Source organism: Microcebus murinus, chromosome 16, assembly GCF_040939455.1.
Source record: "Microcebus murinus isolate Inina chromosome 16, M.murinus_Inina_mat1.0, whole genome shotgun sequence".
In the NCBI taxonomy this organism is placed as follows: domain Eukaryota; kingdom Metazoa; phylum Chordata; class Mammalia; order Primates; family Cheirogaleidae; genus Microcebus; species Microcebus murinus.
Genome location: NC_134119.1, coordinates 50,838,031 through 50,860,719, shown reverse-complemented (window position 1 = coordinate 50,860,719; position 22,689 = coordinate 50,838,031). Strand labels below are relative to the sequence as shown.

The 22,689-nt window shown below is 55.2% G+C and overlaps 1 protein-coding gene across 7 annotated transcripts in view; it reads right to left on the bottom strand.

Moving 5' to 3' along the window:
- Positions 1 to 10,161: 10,161 nt before the first annotated feature.
- The window catches only part of CTBP1 (C-terminal binding protein 1), a 34,198-nt gene continuing 21,670 nt past the window's right edge, over positions 10,162 to 22,689 (bottom strand). For 5 of the 7 annotated variants that reach the window (XM_012783378.3, XM_012783376.3, XM_012783380.3 and 2 more), the window contains 5 exons: positions 14,643 to 14,857; positions 13,039 to 13,169; positions 12,170 to 12,297; positions 11,581 to 11,698; positions 10,162 to 11,137 (listed from right to left, as the gene is read on the bottom strand). In XM_012783378.3, the coding sequence (XP_012638832.1) occupies positions 10,951 to 11,137; positions 11,581 to 11,698; positions 12,170 to 12,297; positions 13,039 to 13,169; positions 14,643 to 14,857 (779 nt within the window). In that variant the 3' untranslated portion in view covers positions 10,162 to 10,950. The remainder of the gene's footprint in view (positions 11,138 to 11,580; positions 11,699 to 12,169; positions 12,298 to 13,038; positions 13,170 to 14,642; positions 14,858 to 22,689) is intronic. The other 2 variants (XM_012783381.3, XM_012783377.3) reach the window with 1 other exon arrangement.

Here is a 22,689-nt window from a genome sequence, read left to right as displayed (position 1 = left end):
AGGACCAACCGTCCAGCTCTGAGCTCTCATGACATGGGAGCAATCTGGTAGGAATGTGTAAACCATGAGCTAACTGCTCTGGGAATGTGCTTCTTCCCCAGGCAGCCCCTGTGACAGCTGCTCCCCCTCACAGCTGAGCCGCCACGCTCCTTCCTTTCCAGCAGGCAGCCAGGGCTGCAGCCACTGCAGCCAGGTGTGGACACCCCCACCTGCTGTGTGGGCATTGCCAAGAAGCGGCAGGGTGGGGAGGGGCATGCTCGAAGGCTCGCGACCCCTCTGATGTCTGCCTTTGCAGCCCCTCTCAGGGACCCTTGGCTTCAGATCCTTAGTGCCACCAGCCAGGCACGGACACCTCCCTGACTACTAACCTAAGCCCCAGGTGATGCTTCTGCCCTGGACTGAGGTGTCCCAGCTACTTCTTGGGTCCTGCCAATCATGCATCAGCACACCTGATATTCTGGAAGGTTCCAATCCCTCCTGCATGGTGTGTCCCAACCCTGCCTGGCCCCCAGGCTGAGGCTTGTGGCCACTCCTGCAAGGTCTGCCTGGGGGGTCGTGTGGATGCCCCTGCCTCCCACAGCAGCTGGACCCAGGCTCCCCACCAGCCACATGCAGACGCCCAGCCCGCCACACCCCGTTAGGATGTGGCCAGTGGACGGAGGATGGGGCACCTTCGGGGCAGCATCCACTCAAGCCAGGGCAGCAAGTGACTCAGCGTCTCCACCTCAGGGTATCTGGGGTGGGCCTGGACGGGGGATGCGGGGGCTCTGCTCCCCACCCTGCTGGCCTTCTGCTGCAGTGTGGACCACCCTTGCCCGCCAGAGCACCCCTTCTGCCAGCTGCAGGAAAGACCCCAGCAGCTCCCAGCCCACTTGCTTCTGGCACTGGCCAGCCCGAGGCGCAGCCCTCTGGCCGGGCCTGCGTGCGCTCATGACCAGACGGTGTCGGAACAGCCGGCAACACACACGGAATAAGGGCAGAGGGACCCCACAGTCATCGGGGAGACTGCCCTGCCCCACCCTCCCCAGGGAGGGTCTGCCTCCCTGGGGACCCACAGTTTCCGTTCTCCTGGCATGGCTTTCCCCAGGCCTCCACAGCTGCCGCCAAGACAGCTGCGGGAAGCACACTGGCTGTTCTGAAAAAATAGCTTTATTGAGATCTAATTAATATGCCATAACAGTTACCCTTTTAAAGTGTACAGCTCAGAGGGTTTTAGTAGATTAACAATGTCATACAATCACCACTGTCTCGTTCCAGAACATTCTCATCACCCCCGAAAGAAACCCTGTGCCCATTCGCAGCCACTCCCTGCTATGGTTTGAATAAATGCGTCTCGGTTTGCTTCGTGCTGCTGTAACAGAACGCCGCAGGCTGTCATCTATAAATGGACATTTGCCCCCTTTGTAGAGGCTGGGAAGTCTAAGTCTCTGCAGGTTGGTGTCGGGTGAGGCCATCCTCCTCTTCCTCCAAGATGACACCTTGCACACCCACACAGCCCTTTTCACAGTGGCACTGACCCCCCCCCCCGAGTCCCCATTAGGCCCCACCGCCCCACACTGCTGCTTTGGGGACTGAGTTTCCACATGAGTCTTGGAGGGGACAAAAGCATGTGAAGCAGAGCATTGCACCCTGGCCCCCAAAACTCATGTCCGCCTCGCTTACTAAATACATTCCCCATCCCAATATACCCAAAGTCTCCCCTCATCCCAGCACCACCTCAGAAGTCCAAGTCCAGTCTCACCTGGGTCAGATGCAGGTGAGACTCAGGCAGCTCCACCTCCAGGTAACTCCCCTCCAGTCACGCACTTCCGAGACGCAGTGACGGGACAGGATAGGATAGACATTCCCCTTCCAAAGGGAGAACTAGGCAAGGAGAAAGGGCACCTGGCCCCAGGTAAGCCTGAAGCCCCGCAGGTCAGACGACAGCAAGTCCTAGGGCTGGGGGATCATTTTCCTTGACTCCAAGTCCCACCTTCCAGACGCTCTGGGGCGGGTGGCCCCAAGGCCCCGGGCAGCCCCACGACAGGCTCTGCTGGGCTCAGCCCACCCAGCAGCTCTCGCGGGCTGGGGCCTCGCTGTGGTCTGCGGTTCTGGGGTCTCAGGGGTCCCTACTCCCACGGCTCCAGTGAGCATTGCCCTGGTGAGGACTTTGCAACAGCTCTGCCCCTGTGGCCATTCCTGGCCTAGGCCTCAGGGCTGTTGGTGACATCCTTTGAAATCTGGGTGGAGGCTGCCATGGCCTCAAACTTGTATACTGTGTGTGTCTGCAGAATTAGTACCACGTGGATGCCAGCATGGCTCACCACTTGCACCCTCTGGAGCCGCAGGTCAAGCCACACCTGGGCCTGCTTGAGCCGAGTGGTGCTGGGAGCAAAGACCCAGGCAGGCAGGGAGCCCTGGGGTCCCAAGGCTGCCGTGGGGGCCCATCCCCTGAAATTATTCTATCTTCAAGGACCTTAGAAAAGGGCTGGAGGGAACTGCTACGCCCTTTGCCCTTCTGCCTTCGCCAAGTGAGGAGGCGACAGCAAGAAAACTTGACTCATGGAGCAGGCCTCAGCAGACGGCGCCTTGGTCTGGGACTCCCAGCCTCCAGAACCGTGAGCAGTAGATGTCTGTCGTTTACACGTTACCCAGTCCGCAGCATTGTGCTACAGCAGCGGGAACAGACTAAGACTCTCCCCGTTCTCCACTTCTTGGCCTCCTTCCCCACCCTGGCACCACCAGCCTCCTTGTGTCTATGAATTTGCCTGCTGGACATTTGATCATGTGATCTGTGCCCTTCCCTGTCTGGCTTCTTTAACTCAGCATGTTTCCAAGGCTCATGCACTTTGTAGCCTGACTCAGATCTTCATTCCTTTCTATGGACGAATAATATTCCATTGTATGGAAAAGCCACAATTTGTTTATCTATGGACATCAGCTGTGTCCACTTGTTTATCTTTTCATTGTTGAGCTGTGCAGTGAGTGGTCACACCCCGCCTCCCCCCCCGTAGTGCCCAGTGTCTGCACAGTGGTTAGCACCACGCTGAGCCCAGAAGAAGCCCCTTCTCTTCCAACAGCCTCACTGGGCCTGCAGGTCACTGCCCCCTGCTGAGCCTGCTGCCCTCCACTGGGCACACCCAGCCCTCCTGCAGGGGAGTGGACATGTCTCAGACCACCCAGGGATGCATTTGCTGATGGTGCAGTGGGTCCCTGCCCATCCTCATATCAGCTGCATCTCACATCTGGGGCCATGCACCAGCCCGGTGACATGCATGGCTGCCGGCCTCTGCCGTGACAAGCTGTTGGGAGACAAGGCTGGTGACAGCTCTGGCCAGCAGGGGGTGACCAGTAGGTGAAGATGGGTGACCATCTTTTCATTCTTAAGCATGTTGGTTTTTACTGCCTGCGGATGATACACATCACTTCTGCTCACTGTCATCGGGGGCCAGAATTAACCACGTGACCTACCACGCTGTGAAGGCAGTACCTGGAGTGTCTGATGGGCATCAGCCACCTCTGCCACAAGGCTGCAGATACAGACCCAACAGTGGGTGGCCCGGCACTATTTATTTAACTACTTACCCTTCCCCTATGGATTTGAATTGTCACCTTCACAGTGACATCATGCCTTGTGAATACAGGTCTACTTACCCTCTGTCCACACCCCAGCACTGCACAGGGGTGGCCAGTGGTGGCTTCTCAGTGTATGTTAAGATCTGATAGAGATAGTTCCCCTTATTGCTTTTTTATTCCAGAATTTCCTTAGCTTTCTTACTTGTTTATGGCTCCACATTAACCTTACAATCAATTTACCTAGTTATGGAGAAATTCTTGGGTGTTTTCGTTGGCCCCTGCCGCGTCAATAGGCTGGCTCAGGCTGGGATGGTGCCGTGACACGGTGGAGGGTCCCACCTAAGCGGGGTGAGCCATTGTGACGCTGGGCCTGCGGCCTCCGGCTTGGTCGGAGCTGACTCATCTCCAGCCCCAGCGGAATTTGCCGGCAGTGCCGTGGGACGGCGCCTCTGAGAGGGTGGGGTGCCGGTGGGGGGACATCTGGTGTTAATCAGGGAGACACTGGCGTCTCTGCGCCACCAGCCCTTCCCAGCATGCCTGTCCTTGCTCACCAGGACGCCCCACCCACAAACGCCCACCCAGGTCCCTGGGCCAGCAGAGCCTCTCAGCTGACAACTCAGCATCCTCCATCTGATGGTGCAGGAGGCTCAGGGATTGGGGTCCCCAAAGGGAGCGGGGTCCCTGACACAGGAAGTAACACTCTGCCCCTGGCGCCCCAGCCCCTAGCTTTTCCTGGACCCCTCCTAGCCTCTGTCTCCCTCCAGCTGGGAGGAGGGGCAGCGGAGCCTGTGCCTGCCGGCTGCGGAGGCCTGCGCCCAGCCTGTGGCTCACTCCGGGTGTCGGCTCCTTCTGCACACATTCCTACCCCCGGCACGGGGCTGGGGTGTCAGGGTGGCCCTACCCTTCCCCAGGCCAGCATGCACCATGCGTGAGAGGATGCCTGCCTTCGACCTCAGGAGCCAGGGGGCAGTGGCCAGTCCTCGGCCACCACTCAGGACACCCAGGACTGAGGGCTGGGCTGGTCCAGCCTCCAGGACCAAACAAGGCAGTGCCAGTCACTCCTTCCTCTCCTGGAGCACCTGCATGTCCTGTCTGCCCACTGGTCACCCCCTGCTGGCCAGGGCTGTCACCCAGCCTTGTCCCCCAATAGCTTGCCAAGGCAGAGGCCAGCAGCCATGTCACCGGGCTGGTGCATGGCCCCAGATGTGAGGTGCAGCTGATATGAGGACACCCCTACCGCTGGGCACGGGGCAAGCCTGATCCATTCCCACTCACCTGTTCCTAACTCTTGCCTCCCAGATCGGCAGTGTGGGGTGCCTGGAGGTGGGGGGCACAGCCGTGAACACACAGACCAAGTGCCTTCCCCGGGCACCATGTTCCAGTCATGGGTGGCAGAGACCAGCAGATGGGAAAGGCTGTGGAAGATGGGGAAGGGGGCCGGGGTCCCCGGGCCTGGGGACCCAGGGGCCCGGACCCACTACACCATCAGCAAATGCATCCCTGGGTGGTCGGAGACATGTCCACTCCCCTGCAGGAGGGCTGGGTGTGCCCAGTGGAGGGCAGCAGGCTCAGCAGGGGGCAGTGACCTGCGGGCCCAGTGAGGCTGTTGGAAGAGAAGGGGCTTCTTTTGGGCTCAGCGTGGTGCTAACCACTGTGCAGACACTGGGCACCACGAGAGGGGTGTGACCACCCACTGCACAGATGGGTCACCTGGGTCAGTTGAAGACCATGTTCTTCTCCTGTGTGGACCCAGACTGTCCAGGGGGCCCTGAGGCAGGCACAGTCTTGGGGCAGCAGAGAGGACGAACGGTGGACAAACCCAGGCCATGCAGCTTCACAGCAAGGGGAGGCCCGGCGCAAGGGTGGGGGTGCTAGGGCCTGGTGTCCCCGAGACAGCTGGGCAGCTCTGTGCCAAGGTGCCCAGAACAAAGAATCTGGCCACCCAGAGCGGGAATGGTGGTCCCTGGGCCTAGGCCCCAGGAGAGTGCCCAGCCTCTTGGCCCCTCTGCCCTGGTGTTCCTCTGCACCTGCCACGGTGGGCATGTGACATGTTAAAACCCAAGTACTCACTCATCGAGACCATACCACCCGGGCCCCTACAAGGGATAGAGGCCAGAGATCTGTGGGTTGTGGGGTCTGCAGGGCCCCCGTACCCTCGGAGGCTGGGCTTCCGTCAGGCACTGCACCCTCCCCCTCACCAGCCAAGGCTGGGGGTGACAGTGTGACCCCTGGGGCTTTGGCTCACTGGTCATTTTGTCCTGTGTATGAAGCCCTTGGGCTACTGTTGGAAAGTTGGGGGCAGGCGGTGGCCGTGCCATCCCAGTGAGTGGTCAGGGAGCAGAAGTGGCCTTACCAGGTGTTGGCACTGGCCAGGCCAACCCCATGCTGAGGCGAGATGGGGAGAGGCCCGTGGGGCCTGCGGGGTGGGGGCGGTGCTAGCCAGAGGGGCCAGAGGGCCTCCTCCAGGCGCCGGGCTCAAGGCCCAGTGGCCAGATGGTTTTCTTCTCTGTGGGGAGTGCCGGCAGCAGGGGGAGGCCTGGAGGAGACTGTGCAGCTGGCCGGCCTCTCGAGTCTTCTCCGCTGATGTTGTTTTTTGCTGGAAAACCAATTCTGCAAGTCCAGCTGGGCTCTGGCCGAGAGCAGCCGAGGGCAGGGGCAGCAGGTGCTTCCCAGCCTCCTCGGGGCCCACTTTGGGCCCGCAGGGGGGCAGGGGGCCATCCTGGGGTGGGCCCAGGGGGCCTGGCTCCTGCCCTGTCCCCTGCCCAAAGAACTGCAGGAGGCCACAGCTCAGGTGTCTGCCTGCTGCCAGGGGAGAGGACATCTCCGGCAGCACAGTGGCCTGAGGGTGGGACTGCTGTGGGGCTTTCCCAGCCCCAGCCCTGCCCCAGGCCTGGAGCCTCCTCTTCACTCCTGCTCCGGAGCTCAGCCTTATCTGCGCTGACCACAGGACCCGAGCGTGGCTAGAGGGCTGCCCTGCCGTGCAGCCATCTCAGTCCCAGCTGCCGCCTCTCTTGAGACGCAGCCATGGCAGGAGTGAGTCCTTTTTTTCCCTCATGGTTTGTGCTTTTGCCATCCTGTTGAGTGAGCCATCTAGCCTCTGGAGCTGCCTCATGCAGGCCAGCTCTTGTGTCCCTCACCAAAGGGTGCAGGGCATGGATCTGTGCCCCTCAGCCACGCCTCAAGTCCACACACGCCTGCCAACATACGCTTGCACACACACGCGTGCACTGGCCACTCTCCCGCTCTCCGTTCCTCAGCCCAGCCACCTCCTCGTCCATCTCTGCGTCAGAACCGGGCTGTTGTCACTGTGCTTGCTTTTCAGTATGTCTTAGTTTTATAAGCCCTTTGTTGTTCCGTGTAAATTTGGGGGTAAAACTGTTGAATTTGTTAAAAACAAACCACTGGAATTCTGACTGGGATCATGATGAAATTTTATGTTAATCTGGAGGAAATGTGTATTGTACAACGTGGACCCCCTGCCCACAAACCCGACGGCCTGGTCACTCTGACGGCCCTGCTCAGAGCTCAGCACCTGGCCGGTTAGCTCCCAGGCTGCTCCCGCACCTGCTGCCGGCTGGGTAGACCAGGCCCTGACCCATTTCATCCATTCGTTTTGGAGTCAGCGTAGCGGGTCCCACCCCGTGTCCCACCCCGTGTCTTACGCAAAGGAAATGGAGGGCGGGTGTGGGGGAGAGAGGAGAGCAGGGCGTGTGCAGGGCTCTGCAGTCACCAGGTAAAGCAGTCTGCAGCTACCAGCCCAGGTGCCTGTGCCGCGCAGACTAGCTAGTCTTCTGGTTAGTTCTAGTCGTTTGCTGATTTCGTTGGGTTTTCTGTACAGATGACGACATTCAAACCTCTTATTCCGTTCTTGCCTTAGAGGTTTGGCCACGCCCTCTGGTATAACATTAGACTCTGGGGAGACAAACTTTGATGCCCATTTCACAGACAAGGAGACCAAGGCTGAAGGGGGGAGCCTCACCTCTGCCTCCCGCCGACTCCTGTCCCAAGCACCCTCCCGGGGCCTTGCGGGTGGGGACCTCCGGGGACAGCTCCGCCTTCAAACAGATGGAGAGGCGTCAACAGGAGACTCATGTTATGGCTCAGAACACTGTTCTGATGGCTTTTTTTGTCCTTACATCTCAGATTCGCAGCCGTACTTCGGCGTCAGCTCCCTGGCTGCCTGCCTTTCCTCAGGGGAAAGGATTCAGTCCGACTTGGAAACGCTGGACTGAGCGTGAGGCCTTGGGCCTGTGTCCAGACCACATTCCTGGTGCCCCCGCCTGGCCTTGCAGGAGGGGTGGGGCTAGGAGGGTGCCCAGCTCCAAGGGGAGGGAGGCCAGCTCCACCCTGCTGTCCTGAGGGCAGACCAGGGCCCTCAGACCCCTCCCCAGGGCTGAGGCCAGAGGTCAGGGCGGAACCCTGGTCTTCCCATGGCCCCTCCACAGCCATCCTTCCAGCTGGACCCTGGGAGTCATCTCTCACACCCAGCAATGCCAGGGCTGAGCCATTAATACAACAGGCACCCAGAGCCCACCTTTCTCACCCAGCCCGGCCGCCTCGGGTCGGGCAGCGGCACCCACCTGCTGAGCGGAGCAGACGCCTTGGCCACGGTGAGGTGGGGCTGCCCGCGGGGCTGGCTGCCTGAGCCTGGGGCCAGCGGCCACACCTGACAGATGGGGTGGGGCCCAAAGAGAGCGTCGCACCAGCACACTGGCCCATCTCTGCTCCAGACCACAGTGGGGCTGACCCGTGAGGGGATGATGCAGCATCCAGGGGAGGGTCATGAGGAGGGGTCTCAGGTCCCCTCGGCACCCGCGCGACGCCTGCATCTGCCATGCAGAAGTCTGAGCCATCTGGAAATGCTCCTCTGGGGTGTCTACACGGTAATTTTTTCACTTAGGGACTTGGTATCAAAATTCACGTAATCTCATAAAATTTTGTCTTGTCATTGTTTTTCTAGTTGTGTAAGATATGCATAAATCTAAATTTTAGCTTTTACTCTTTGTAATATTTGTATTTAAGGCTCTAAGTTTTTCTTCGAAGTTTCACGTCAAAAGTTTAGTTGTGGGGCTGTTCTGAGGACCCGTGTGACCCAGGGAACACTCAGGGCTCTGGCTGCCCACAGCGAGCGCCCCACCCCCCACAGCGGCAGGTCTGCCCGCCTGTCCACACCCTCCCACCGACCTGTCTGCAGGCACCACGCACTCCCGCAGAGCTCGGCCGGGCCCTGCCCTTGGGGAACACCCTGTCTCAGGTCATGGCTCTGCAGGGCCCTGGGCCTGGCTCTGCGATTAGCATGACATGAATCTGCCAATTCAGGAAGTGTCATGAGTCTTGGGAGGACAAATAAAAATAGAACCACATGTGGGCATGGGCTACAGGGAAGATCCCCTATTGTGAATGGAGAGACCCCGGGGGCCGGTGGCTGGGCAGACCTGGCTTCTCTCGTATAGAAGCTGGAAGCTGACGTGGGCACAGTGGGAGGAAACAACTCCTGACCTGGAATTTTGTGCCCAGCCAGCACTCATTCAGGTGCACGGGCAAAACTAAGGCATTTTCACCAGAAGCAAATAGGTATTTGTAGGCTGTGTGACCCTGGCAGAACCATGTGGAAAGACCACTAAAGAGCCAGCCTCGGAGGCACAAAGCTGCCCCCAAAAGTGGAATGAAGGCGGATGAGGAAACTTCGTGAAGCCATTGGAGGACCTGAGGCATGACCCCTGGGCACTGCAGTGGTGGCTGGGGGGCGGCCCAGGCAACTCTTACTGGCGCTGGCCAGCCTCTGGGAGTGGAGGAGGCCCCACCCTGGCCTAGGCAGCCCACCATCCAAGGAGAGAGATGAGCAAGTGCAGCCACACGTGGAGGCCACGCAGGTGATGCCTGGGCTGCACTTGGAAGCGTCAGAGTGAGACTCTGCACTGGCAGGCCAGGGGGCCGAGGACGACGCAGGGAGAGCCTGGCTGCACGTTCGGGGAGGGGGCGCCAGCGAGGGCTCTGAACAGGGGATGAGACCCCTGTGTGTCTCGCAGCAGTGGCCCCGAGGGAGGTGCAGGAGACTCGCCAATGGGCACTGACTGGGCTTCCAAAGGAAGCTCCTGAGAACCAGGAGGCTGGGATTCTAACGAGGACACAAGTGGGTTGACCTTGAGCTCAGGTGAGGAATGACCCCTTTTGGCTTTTCTGCACAATTCTGTAGGTTGTCTAACCAGTGGTCTTGGCAGCTTCCCATGTCCATCTGCAGAGGACTTGACATCTTTCTGTCCTCCTCCTCTGGCCTGTGCCTTCCCAGGTCGCAGACCTTCCTGAGGGAGGTGTGCCAAAGAGGGAGGAGTGGGACACTCTGTGGGACAGGACAGTGGCCAGTCAGGCCGTTGTGCAAGCAGAAAACAGCACTCACAACCATATGGCATGGCCCGGCATGCTTCGCCCCCTCAGACGAGCAGCCAGAGGACAGGCCCGGCACACACAGGGACCCCCACTCCGCCTCTGCCCTTCTGCTCGTCCCCCCAGGCTGCCTGCTTCCCAGAGGCTGAGTTCAGGCCCCGCAGGACTAAGAGTCACCAGTGTCCTCATGAGACAAAGTCACTACAACAGATGCTAGGCACGTCAGCTCTTTCTGGGATTTTTATTTCTTTAAAATAATTCATACAAATGGTTACGGTCACAAACATGATTTTAACCAAAATATTGCTAGCCTAACACATCAGCAGGACGGCACCGGTGCAGGTGGGGACGCTGCCGTCCCTCCGCATCCCCCAGGACAGACGTCGACGGGCAGCGAGCACACTTGTGTGTCACCCACACGCTCCTCCCTCTGAGCTGCCTTGTGATGCCGCCTCCATTTGGAACAAGGGGGTTCATGCCAAAATTAGGAAAAACAGCTTTTGTTTTTCTAAATTATTCTAAAAATAAGACAAGCAGGTAGAAAAAACAATGCACTGTGTGGCATAAAAAGAAACACGGGAAGGATTCATTGTCCTGAGAAGTTTGCCAACTGCCTCATTCCGGGGCACGTTCCAACATATAAAAAGAAAAAATAATCTCAAATCCACTTGCTGAATGCTCCCTCAGGTTTTCTTTTTGTTGACAGCTAAGCAAACAAATCCTTTGTAATGTTCTAAAAACTGTACACAGACAAGAACATTCATGATAGAATTAACTACTAACTTCTTTTGCTTAACGAGGAACGCAAAGGACACAGGACAGTGAGCCAGCCCACGGGACGGGACAACTACAGTGGACACGGGGGAGGGCCAGCGCCGCCCCTGCCTCCCACACAGCCCGGACCAGTCTCTGGAGTGCTGCGGCTACCACGAAGGCGCCGCCTCTGCCCGCTCCAGTCCGAGGGTTGCAGGGCCCTCTGCCCAGGCGCTGGGCCTGGCGAGCTCTTCCGGGCTACAACTGGTCACTCGCGTGGTCTCTATCCGCCTCGGGCTTGACAGTTTGGCCAGGAGAAGGGGCATGGGGTGGGTGGGCCACAGGGGGCAGGCCGTGGGACAGGGACATGGCGCTGGGGACAATGCCTTCCACGGCGGCCGGGATGCCAGTGGGGGCCACACCCACAACGCCCGGGGGGTACCTGCTGGGAGAGGGGGTCTGCATGTGATGCCCGCTTGCCACTCACCCGAGGCATGACACCCAGGGAGGCCAGAGTAGCAGGTGGCTGCTCCTGCGGAGAACTGGCAGTGGGCAGTGAGACACTGTGCTCATCAGCACAGACACTGCCCACCTGTGTGAGCCACTCCTGGTGCAAGGAGCCATGAGGCCTCACCTGGGGCCCTGGCCAGTGGTGGCCTCTGTCTCGTGGTCTTGCATTCATCAGGCCCTGATGGCCACCCAGTCCAGGCTCCTTCCTAGAGGCCCTGGTCCTGATGGGCCTCCAGTTAAGGGGCCTGCACCACTCCACCCTGAGCCTCCATGCCCAGCAGGGCCCAGGTGGGTCCTGGCCTGAGAGTCCCACCACAGGACCAGAGTACCCCTCGGCCAAGGGCCATGACAGAGGCTTCCCTGTGCCCACCCACTCACCTGTAGGCGGCCCCGTTGAGCTCAGGGTGCACGACAGCTGGGTCCATGCTGGCCCAGTGGGTGGCGGCCGTCAGGTGGTCCTTGTTGACGCAGTTTTTCAGGCTGTCTGGGATCCGGCCTGAGAGATGCAGAAGAGAGGTTGAGACAGCTGCCACTTCGAAGGCACCCCAGGACACATGCAGCTCCACAGGCACCCAGGCCGCGGGGCCCCTCGGCTGCCCATTCCCATTCAGCTGCCAGGCCCACTCCCTCAGGCACGGCAAGGTCCTGTCTGTCAGGGCCCCATCACCCTCGCAGCCGGGAACCCCCACAGAGCACAGCTCCCTGAGCGCCGTCTGCTAAGCCCAGAATTCCAGGCAGCAGCGTGCGAGGCTCGGCCCAGCGGGTCTTCCCGTGTAAGACACGACACTTGGCTCCACCCGGCTCGCACCCCAAGAGGGCCACATGCCCCGCGCCGGCATAAAACAGACTTGGTAGAACGAGAGGCGCCTCCTCAGCTGCCTGGCAGATGGGCGCCTCCAAGAGCCCTAAGAGCACCAAGTGGTGGCAGGAAGGACGCCCACAGCCCACCAGGCCACCCGGCACCCACCTGTGATGGCTCTCCTGATCTCCCGGGCCGCCTCCTCGCGCATCTCAATGGATGCCTGCTCGCTGTACCACGCGGCGTGAGGGGTGCAGATGAGGTTGGGCGCGTCCTTCAGGGGGCCCTGGCTAAAGCTAAGGACAGCGCACAACATGGTGAGAGGCCCGAGCACTCTGGCCAGGGTGGGCCCTGGGACGCCACAGACCGTCAGCCCAGGCAGGCTGAGAGCAGCAGCAGGACCACCGTGCCCGCCAGGCGCTCCGGACAGCAGTGGGGGCGGGGCGATCCCATGGAGGGGTCTCCTCTGGCAGAAGGGTCTGTGGCCCCCAGGAGCTGTGGACTCCCAGACATCCCTCCGCACACGCACGCACACACACACACACACACTCTCTCTCTCTCTCTCTGCCTCCTTGGGGGCTGAACACCAACCCAGGCCAGTCTGTGGCCCCCAAGAAGGGCTTCACTGCTGTGGGGGCCTCCAGAGGTGCCCGTGGCACTGATCTGAACCGTCCTGGCCCACAGCACTGCCCGCCCACCGAGCCCCAGCCGGGCCCCAGAAGGAAGGTCAGCTCAGAGTGGCCGCAGACTGGACGCGAAGCCCAGCGCGGCTATATCCTGAGCCCTTGGATGCCTGAGGCCTGGGCAGTTTCCCACGTGGAAACCGCTCGTCAATGCGCTCCCCGCCCCTCGCAGCACTGTGGCCGAGGCAGGCCTGGCACCTGGAGGCTCTGCTCTTCCCCGATGCAGCGGCCAGCGAAAGGCCTGAGCCTGGGAACTGCCGGGCCCGGGCGAGGCCCCATCTCCAGGTCACGGCCTAGCAGGACCGTGGGCACAGCCTGCCTTGGGACCACTCAGGCCAGGAAGAGCAGAGGTACCTGAAGGGCTCCGACTCGTGTACGTCCAGGGCCGCGCCGCGGATCCGCCCCTCCTTCAGGGCCTGGGCCAGCGCCTTCTCGTCTACCAGGCCGCCTCTGGCTGTGTTCACCAGGAAAGCCCCTTGTCTCATCTGGGAAGACATAACAACGACGCGGAGTAGTTAACACAGAGCCTCCTCACCTACTCCACGGGCGCCTCTGCAAGTGGGCGCTGCCTCCCTCCTGCCAGGGAGGAACTTGGGGCAAGGAGGGAGGCCCGGCAGGGATGCCGCGCAGACAGTGGGCAGCCACAGGAGCGAGAGGGAGAGGCCTGGCTCTACCTGGGCAGGCCGCACAGGCCCAGCCGGTCCTGGAGAGCCACGGGCTGCAGCAGACGCTCCACTCGTGGCTCAGCTTCCTGCTGCCCCAGCACTGCCCCATGGGGGCTCAGGACCTCACAGTACACCCAAAACTCCCTGGGATGATAGAGCCCTAAGGGTGTGGTCTTCAACATGTCAACCTTGCCAGGGAGCCTTTGTTCTGAGGGGCACCGAGGAAGCCTCTTTATTCCAACACTGGTAAAAATAAAAAATGAGCCTAAGGCCCTTAGAGTTGGTTTCCCCCACTTTCTGATAAGGGGTTTCCTGTGAACCCCATTTCATCCCAAGCAAGTTCACCCAGCCGTGTGGTTGGGCACCGGTCACCTGGCTCAGAAAGGCTTTTCCTCGTGAGTTCCTGCCTGTTACAGTTGCACGTCTAGTTCTTGTGGACGGCACAACTCTAACAGTGCCCACCCGCGGGCCATGCCCTGTCCTCTGAGAGCCTCCAAACCCACTGGCTCTGTGAACAGAGTAAGGGCGGCGGGTGCACGGCCTCATGTGCTGTGTAGCTGTGGGGGTCTGGGGCAGGCAGGACAGACAGGTGGCCCCACCATGTGTATACACACACACAGAGGTGCACATACATGTATGCACAGGTACCTGCATATGCACACCACCACGTGCATGCACACGACCACTGGACAGGCACGGAGCTGGAGGCCGCCACTCTGGGCTCCAGCTCCTGCCCAAACCCCAGCAACTAGACGGGAAACGGGAGGGCTGAGACCTCGTGCTTCACGTACACTGAACTGAGGCCAAGGCTAACTTTTTGGAGCAAACGTTTCTGGCTATGGATTTAAAACCTTAACCTGGTGACACAGCACTGAAGGACACATCAGCCAACCCCACACCCTCAGGCCACCGCATCTGTCCCCATTTCCAAGGACAATGGAACTTTAAGGGGATTTGACATTTAAAGGTAAACGAGTGGTTCTGCCCTTGCTATAGCCAGAGGAGCATCTGGGAGCCCCGCACAGAACTCAGAATGCAGAAAGGGCGTCTGTGCTGACAGCGCTTCTAGGGCAGGGCTGGAGGACCCCAAGGGGCTGCTTAGGGAAAGCAGGACCTCACTCCCAGGTGCAGCTGGGTTTGGGAGGACCTGCTGTCCCCCGCCACCTGGCCCAGTGCTGGCCAGAGCAAGATGGCCCTGGGCGACTAGTCCTCTGTCCTGCCTACAACCCTGTGAGCCCCTGTGGGGCAGGAAGGCCCCATGGGGGGAGCCCCACGTAGTCCAGCCACGCCCACCTGCTTCACGGTGAAGTCATTGATGAGGTGGTGGTTGTGCTCGTTCAGGCCGCAGTGCAGGGTCACGCAGTCACTGTGGAAGAGCAGGTCCTGCAGAGTGCTCACGCGCTGCAGCCCCAGGGCACGCTCAACACCGTCCGACAGGTATGGGTCATAGAAGAGAACGTTGAAGCCGAAGGCCTTGGCCCGCAGCGCAACCGCCTGCCCCACACGACCTGGTGGGGTCGAGACACGGCATGAGACGCAGGTCCCCAGCCAGGACATCTGAGGGGGCTCCCGTGCCTCAGCGTGCCTGTCCCCCAAGAAGCAACCCCAGACCCCACAGCTGTGGCCAAATGCTGCGGTGTACACACACATGCCGCCCGAGGCACATGCTCCCGGATGCTGGGCACCATCTGCCGAGTGGGAGCATGCCATGGGGAGGCAGAGGGGAGGCAAGAGCCCCTTGGCCCCAGCTCACACCACTGCCTGCTACACCACCCCCGCAGCCTGTCCACAACGTGCCACACGAGCAGCAAGTGGCGTCCACACAGCCTGCGCACGCCCTGCACACCGAGGCCACAGGGCTCACTCCTACAGGCCCCTCCTCTGGCCTATTTCCAAGTCCCCACAGCACATCTTTGGCATCTCAATCCTGGCAGGAAGGGAACCTCTGGACCAGGGGTACCCAGTGGGGTTCACATCCCATTAGATGGGGTGGCAGAGTAAGCCCATCACAGGTGGTGTGCCTGCCTCCCTCAGGTCCCGGCCACGGCCCCACTGGTGCCCACCCGTCTCCCCCGCCATCCAAGGCACCGCAAAGCTGGAGGCCCTGGTGCAGGGCTGGGTCCGGCTCCATCCCAGGGAAGGGCTGTGAGGTGCACACACCCACTGCACATTGGCTGTGCCCGGTCCAACTCGAGGAGGCCAGACACAGCTGAGAAGGACACAGGACATCACAGACTACGAAGGTCATCTGTCCTGCATCATGCAAGAAGGGAAGGCACAGGAGGAGAATGGGTGGGTGGCTAGGGTACGCCTCCCTAAGCAGGTAGAGTCTATGAGAGACAGGAAGGTGGCAGGACAGCAGGAACAGCCAGTGCAAATGCCCCCTAGCGGCAGCCTGAGTGCTGAAGAGACCAGGCAGCCAGGCAACAGGGACGAAGGGCTAGGGAGGCAGGACACAGCTCAAGGCCAAAAGTACCCTTCCAGCCACTCCCTGGGGAACAAGCTTAGGGACAGGGCTAGTACACCAGTCAGAAGAGCCAAGGACTTGGTCCAGACTAACTAAATTCTAGAAAGGGATGAGCCTGTTCTATCCTGGGGACAAAACCGGGTGTGGGAACAGACCAGTGACAGGTGGGAGCACCCTGCAGGACCCTGAATTCCAGAGAAGCTCCCCAGGCACAGGGACAGTCCCGCTGCCCACCAACCTCCCCCACAGTTTCTCCTGAGCATGCAGGGGGAGCTGAGAGCTGAGTAGGAAAGGAAGGAGCAGGGAAAGAGACAGAAACAAAAAAGAGATTTCCCACACTGCAGAAAGCGGGGGACTGGGCAGAAAGCTGGAAGAGACCCTGCTGTCTCATGGTGCTTAAACGGAAAGCCCAGATGTCATCTGGAGTTGCTGGTGTTAAGCTACTTAGAGCTATAGGCCAGCACCAGCCTCGCTGAATCCAGCTCACCCAAGCTGCTTGACAAAGGAAAGTGACCATTCTTAAAAGATCACATCTGAAATGAAGCATTCATTGGATGGGTCTAACAGCAGAAAAAGGATAAGTGAGCTCAAAGACTGGAGCTCAAAGCCAGTAGACATTATCCAAACTAAAGCAGAGACAAAAGAATTGGAAAAAAAAATTTTAAAGAAAAATGAACAGACTGTCAGAGACTTATAAGATAATAATAATAAATAGTCTAAAATATGTGTAAATGGAGTTCCAGAAGGAAAGAAAGAAAATGGGAAAAAAGAAATATCTGAGAGGTTAACAGCGGAGAATTTTCGAAACTGATGAAAAACATCAACTCACAGATCCCAAGAAGCTCAGAAAATTCCAAGCAGTAAATACACAGAAAAGCATATCCAAGAATGTCACAGTCAATCTGCTAAAAACCAAACATGTAGAAATGATCTTAAAAACAGCCACAGAAAACAGATATACCCCATTCAGAGTAAAATAATAAATATGGCTGACTTCTATTGAGAAACAATGGAAGCCAGAGGACAATGGAATGACATCTATAAAATGCTAAAAGACAAAGTCCACCTAGAATTCTATACCAAGAGGGAATACCCTTCAAAAATAAAGGTAAAATACATTTTTAGACAAACAAAAATTGAGAGAGTTTGTCACTAGTAAGCCCCATTTCTAAAGATCTTTTAGGCCATAGGTCAATGGTACCAGATGGGAGCTAGGATTTGGAAGGGAAAAAGATGATAAGAAATGGTAAAGACATAGGTAAATACTGAAAACAAACAAACAAACAAACACTGACAAACTTCCATAAAAGACTACTTTATACATGGAAGTAGAAAACAGGTACCTCTAGCAAAAAGAACAAAAGGGAGGGAGTAAAAGGAACCACCACACTGTTTTAAGGTTCTTCCATTCTTCATGAATATGTATTAGTATTGACAACTCAAGGAAGACTATAATAAAAATATATATTATAATCTTAGGCCGGGCGCTGTGGCTCACGCCTGTAATCCTAGCTCTTGGGAGGCCGAGGCGGGCGGATTGCTCAAGGTCAGGAGTTCGAAACCAGCCTGAGCAAGAGCGAGACCCCGTCTCTACTATAAATAGAAAGAAATTAATTGGCCAACTGATATATATATAAAAAATTAGCCGGGCATGGTGGCACATGCCTGTAGTCCCAGCTACCCGGGAGGCTGAGGCAGAAGGATCACTCGAGCCCAGGAGTTTGAGGTTGCTGTGAGCTAGGCTGACGCCACGGCACTCACTCTAGCCTGGGCAACAAAGCGAGACTCTGTCTCAAAAAAAAAAAAAAAAAAAAAAAATATATATATATATATATATATTATAATCTTTAAAGTAAAAACAAAAAATACCACTGAACAGTACAGATTAAAAAGCAATAAAGGGCATAAAATGGAATAATTTATTAAAAATTTGATTAATATAAAAGGCAGCTAGAAAGAACAAGGGAAAAGAGGATAGGACAAACAGAAAATACATAGCAAGATGGCAGACTGAAATCCAAACATCAGTAATAACATTAAAAATAAAACACTTAATTAAAAGGCAAAGATTGTCAGATTGAATAAAAAAGACCCAGCTATACGCTGTTAATAAAAGACACAGTTGAAAGTAAAAGGATGAAAAAAGATTTGCCACCCAAACACTAATCAAAAGAAAGGGTGACAATGTTAACAACAGACAATTAGACCACAAAAATACCAATGACAAATATCACACTTAATAGAGAAATATCAGAAACTTTTTCTCCAAGGCCAGGAATAAGACAATAATGCCACACTCACTGCTCCTATTCGACATTGTACTGGCAACCACAGCTAATGCAAACAGGCAAAAATAAAGAAATAAAAGGCACAGAGATCAGAAAGGAAAAAGTAAACTTGTGTTTATCTGCAGATGACGAAACAGTGTATGCAGAAAATCCAAGTGAATCCACAAACTAGAAATTAGTAAGACAGTGCGATGAGGTCAGTTTACAAAAATCAAATGTATTTTTAAATACTAATAACCAACCCCTGGAAAACAAAATTACAACATATCATTTATAATAGCATTAAAAATATCAAATATATAACAATATATTTAGTGAACTATGTGAAAACCTTCCACACTGGTGATTACCAAACATTGTTAAGAAATATCAAAATAAATGGAGAGACGTCATGTTTGTGTGCTGGAAGACTCAATGTTGTTAAGAGGTCAGCATTCCCCCAACCGATGTACGAACTCAACAAAATGTAAATTGACAAGCTGATTCTAAACTGGACATAGAAATGCACAGGACCACGACAGCAACATGATCTTGAAGAACAAAGAGAAAGGGCATAAACTGCCAGATTTTAAGACTTAACTACAGTTAAGATGGGTGGTGCTGGTGAGAGCAGAGACAAATAGATGGGTGGAACAGAAGAGCCCAAAGACAGACCCCTTTCTTATGTGGCCAACTAATTTTCAACAAAGGTGTCAAGTGCCAAGGCAATTCGACAGGCAGGACGACCTCTCCAATACCTGGTGCTGGAGCACCTTGCTCGCCGTGGAAAAGAGTGAACCTTGACTCCAACCTCATGCCATGCACAAACTGTAATTTCAGATGGGCCCTAGACCTATATGTAAAAGCTACAGCTATGAAGCTTCTAGAAGAAAACACAGAATATCTTCATGACCTTGGGGTAGGCAGAGATTCCTTAGGACACAAAAGCCATTAACCTATAAAAAAATGAGTGATAAACCAGGCTTCACCAAAACTGAAAACTTTCTCATCACAGAAAGTTAAGAAAGTGAAAATTCAAGCCACAGACTGGGAGAAAATATCTGCAGCACACATATCTCTGACAAGAACTTGATCCAGGCTATACAAGAAATTCATACAAACCAACACTAAAATGATACCCAAATACAAGAAAAACACCTGAAGGGTACACTTCACAACAAAGGAGCTCCAAATGCCCAAGAAGTACATGAAAGGGTGTTTCACTTCCCTTAGTTATCAGGAAACTACAAATTAAAATATTAGGTTAAGTATGAAGTGTCCGATTTCCTTAAGTACTAAGTTTAACAGTTGATATTTCTAACATTTCACTTTGATACTTCTTGTTTCATTTTTATTGTAAAGGTACATCCTCAGTCTTTCAAACGCACATTTTGTCTTGTGATTATCTTTCAAATTTTTTTAGAGCTATTTTTATGAAACCATGGCCAAGTCAAAAATTTGTGTTATTTTCAAATATCAGTTCTGTCATGGAACCAATGCAGTTCAGACAGCTCAAAATATCAACAAAGTGTTTGAGAAGGATGTGGCTAATGAACACACAGTACATCGATGGTTTGAGAAGCTCCATTCTGGTGATTTTAATCTTGAAAATGAGCCACACGGGTGACCTGAGACCAAGTGGATAATGATGAGCTAAAAGCTGCAGTGGAAGTGAATCCATCTCCACCTATATGTGAATTAGCAGCAAGGTCGGACATTACTATTACAACAATATTGGACCAATGGAAACAAATGGGCAAGGTAAAGAAGCAGGATAGATGGGTTCTACATGAATGAAATGAGTATCAGAAGAGAAATTGTCTCGAAGCTTGCCTTTCTTTGCTATCACAACGTAATGGTGAACCATTTCTATACCCTATTGTTACATGTGATGAAAAATGGAGTCTTCTTGACAATCACAAGCATTTGGCACAATAGTTGGGTAAAGATAAAGTACATAATCCAAAATCAAATATTCATCAAAAAAAGCTAATGGTGTCTGGTCCAGCACTGATATCTAGTACAGCTTCATGAAACCTGGTCAATTAATTATAGAAGATATCTACTGCAACCAATTGGATGAAATAATGAGGATCCTTGTGGTTAAGCAGCTGAGACTGGTCAGTAGAGACAGGCCAGTCCTCTTGCAAGACAATGCTCAACCACACTGCACACACAACACTGCTCAAGCTACAGCAGCTGGACTTGGAAAGTCTCTGTTATCCACCATATTCCCCAGACCTTGCACCAACTGACTACCCCTTCCAGGCTTTGGATCACTTCTTGCAAGGAAAAATATTCAATTCTCAACAAGCTGTGGAAAGCACGTTTCATGATTTCATTGCCAGTTGCTCTCTTCACTATTGGCATGAACAAGTTTACCGTTAAGATGGCAAAACTGTGTCGATAGTTTAGGTGCATATTTTGATTAATTGTACTGCTTCTTATTTAAGATATAATAAACTTTTTGATTTGAAATTGGATATTTCATATTTAATGACCTAAATAAAAATGAGATATCACTAAATATCTGCTGGAATGGCTAAGATTGTTAAGACTGACAATACCAAGTGTTGATAAGGACATGGAACTACAGGGACACTCAGCGCTGATGACGCGAATGCAAAGCCATGCAACTGTCTGAAGAATGGCTTAGCAATTTTATCCAAGTTAAACAAAGTTCTGCTCTGTGACTCAGCAATTCCACTCCTGGGTATAAATCCAAGAGAAATGAGTATTATGTGGACAAAGGGCTTGTACAAGTGTGCTCATAGCAGCTTTATTTTTAATAGCCAAAAATTTAAAACAAAAAGTCCATCCACAAAAGGCTGGATAAATGAACTGTGGTATATTCATAATGAAATCCCATTCATCAATAAGACTGAAGAAAGACATGAAAGGTTATATATTTTATAATTTCATTTCAGCAGAACAGATAAAACTAACCGATGGCGCTGGGAACCAGGATTCTAGCTCTCACAGGCCAGAGGCAGTGCTTTGAATACAGAAGGGCAGAGGGCACTGTCTCAGGTAGCACGAATGTGCCATGTCAATCCTAGTGGTAGTTCCTTGGGTGTAAACATGTAAGATGTTTTCCAGTGTGCACTTAAGATAGTGCGTTTTGCAGAAAGAAGGGAAGGAGGGAGGGAGAAAAAAACAAGAATAAGATGTCAAGCGTGGGCACTGGTAAACCCACACAGAACAGAGGAAACGGCTGTTTCACCTGACTGTGCATGGGTAACACCAATACAGCAAGCCACGCAAACTGTTCACTACTTACACTTACAAGGCAATCACCACATCATGACAATTGCAAACTTAATCATACATATTCCATACTAAGAACAACCTAAACACAGGATGTGCAAAGGGAAGAAGCAGGAGAGCTAGGGGGGCCCTCAGAAGGGGCTTGAGGGGCTAGCGCCCAGGGAGGGTGTCCACACCCAGGACTCTCCTAGGGAAGGTGTGGACAGGGGCTTCAGAGACAGGCCAAGAGGGCTGGAGGCATCCCCACAGGTGCTCTGCAGTCAGGGATACCCAGCAGGTGGCCAGGGCAGGGGCCATCCCTGCACCCTTAGATGGCTAAACCTGCTCTCTTTGGCACCCCAGATGCCAAGAGGGAGCTCTGATCTGGCTACAGTGGGCCACCGTAAGGTCCCAGCAGAGCAGAAAGAATCATGCCAAGAGCTAGAAGCTGAGGAGGAGAAGCCTGGAGAGGAGACCAGGGGCGGCGGCACCCCGCAGGCATGTGGCACACAAGGGCCCCCACCTCACTGCACCCCCACAAGCTGGCTCTGACTTGACAGGAAGTTAATGAGAGTAGAGGCTGGAACACCCCTGGACACCCTGAAACCCCCACAGCAGAATGGCTGGGCCAGCCTGCCGGTGGCCGAGAGCCCAGGGAGCCAGGCCCCCAGGCCTCTCCAGCCAACAGACCACAGCAACCCCAAGGACGAAGGCGGCCCCACCCTGTCCTCCCACAAACCACACAGGCCACAACCCTGAGGCAGGAGCCCTCCAGTCCTCCGACTGGTGGAGGATGGGGGATGGGCATACCCAAGGCTCTGGCCAGCCCCTGAGTCCATGTGGTGACATCAGCAGGACAGTAAAAGGCACATCCAGTGAGAGACAACCTGGGTCCCTCGCATGCCCTCCACTGATGCAGGCATCCTCGGCACTGACACGACCTGACACCCTCCCATTCCCTGAATGCCAGTGGGCAGGGCAGGTGGGAGGTTGGAGGGTGGGCTGCCCGGACGCGCAGGGGCGGGGAGATGCGGAGGGGCTGGCAAGGGCAAGTCCTGGGCACAGCAAGTTGCTGTGGGCCCTCATGGGGCGCTTCTGGCACACAGGCAGGCGGCCCTCAGGGAGCAGTGTTCTGGGAGGCACACGGCACCTGGCGGTCTCAGGTAGTGCCCAGTGGTCTTGGAAAAGGGGCCTATGCCCACTTCATGAACCCTTAATCACCTCCCCACTGGCCCCACACGATGCTCTTCCTGAGCCCCTCGCTGGGGACCCCTCTCAGGCCCCTCCCAGCGCCATTCTCCCTTAACACATCTGTTCCCAGCACGCACACACATGCACACACAGTTTGCTTATCTAATCT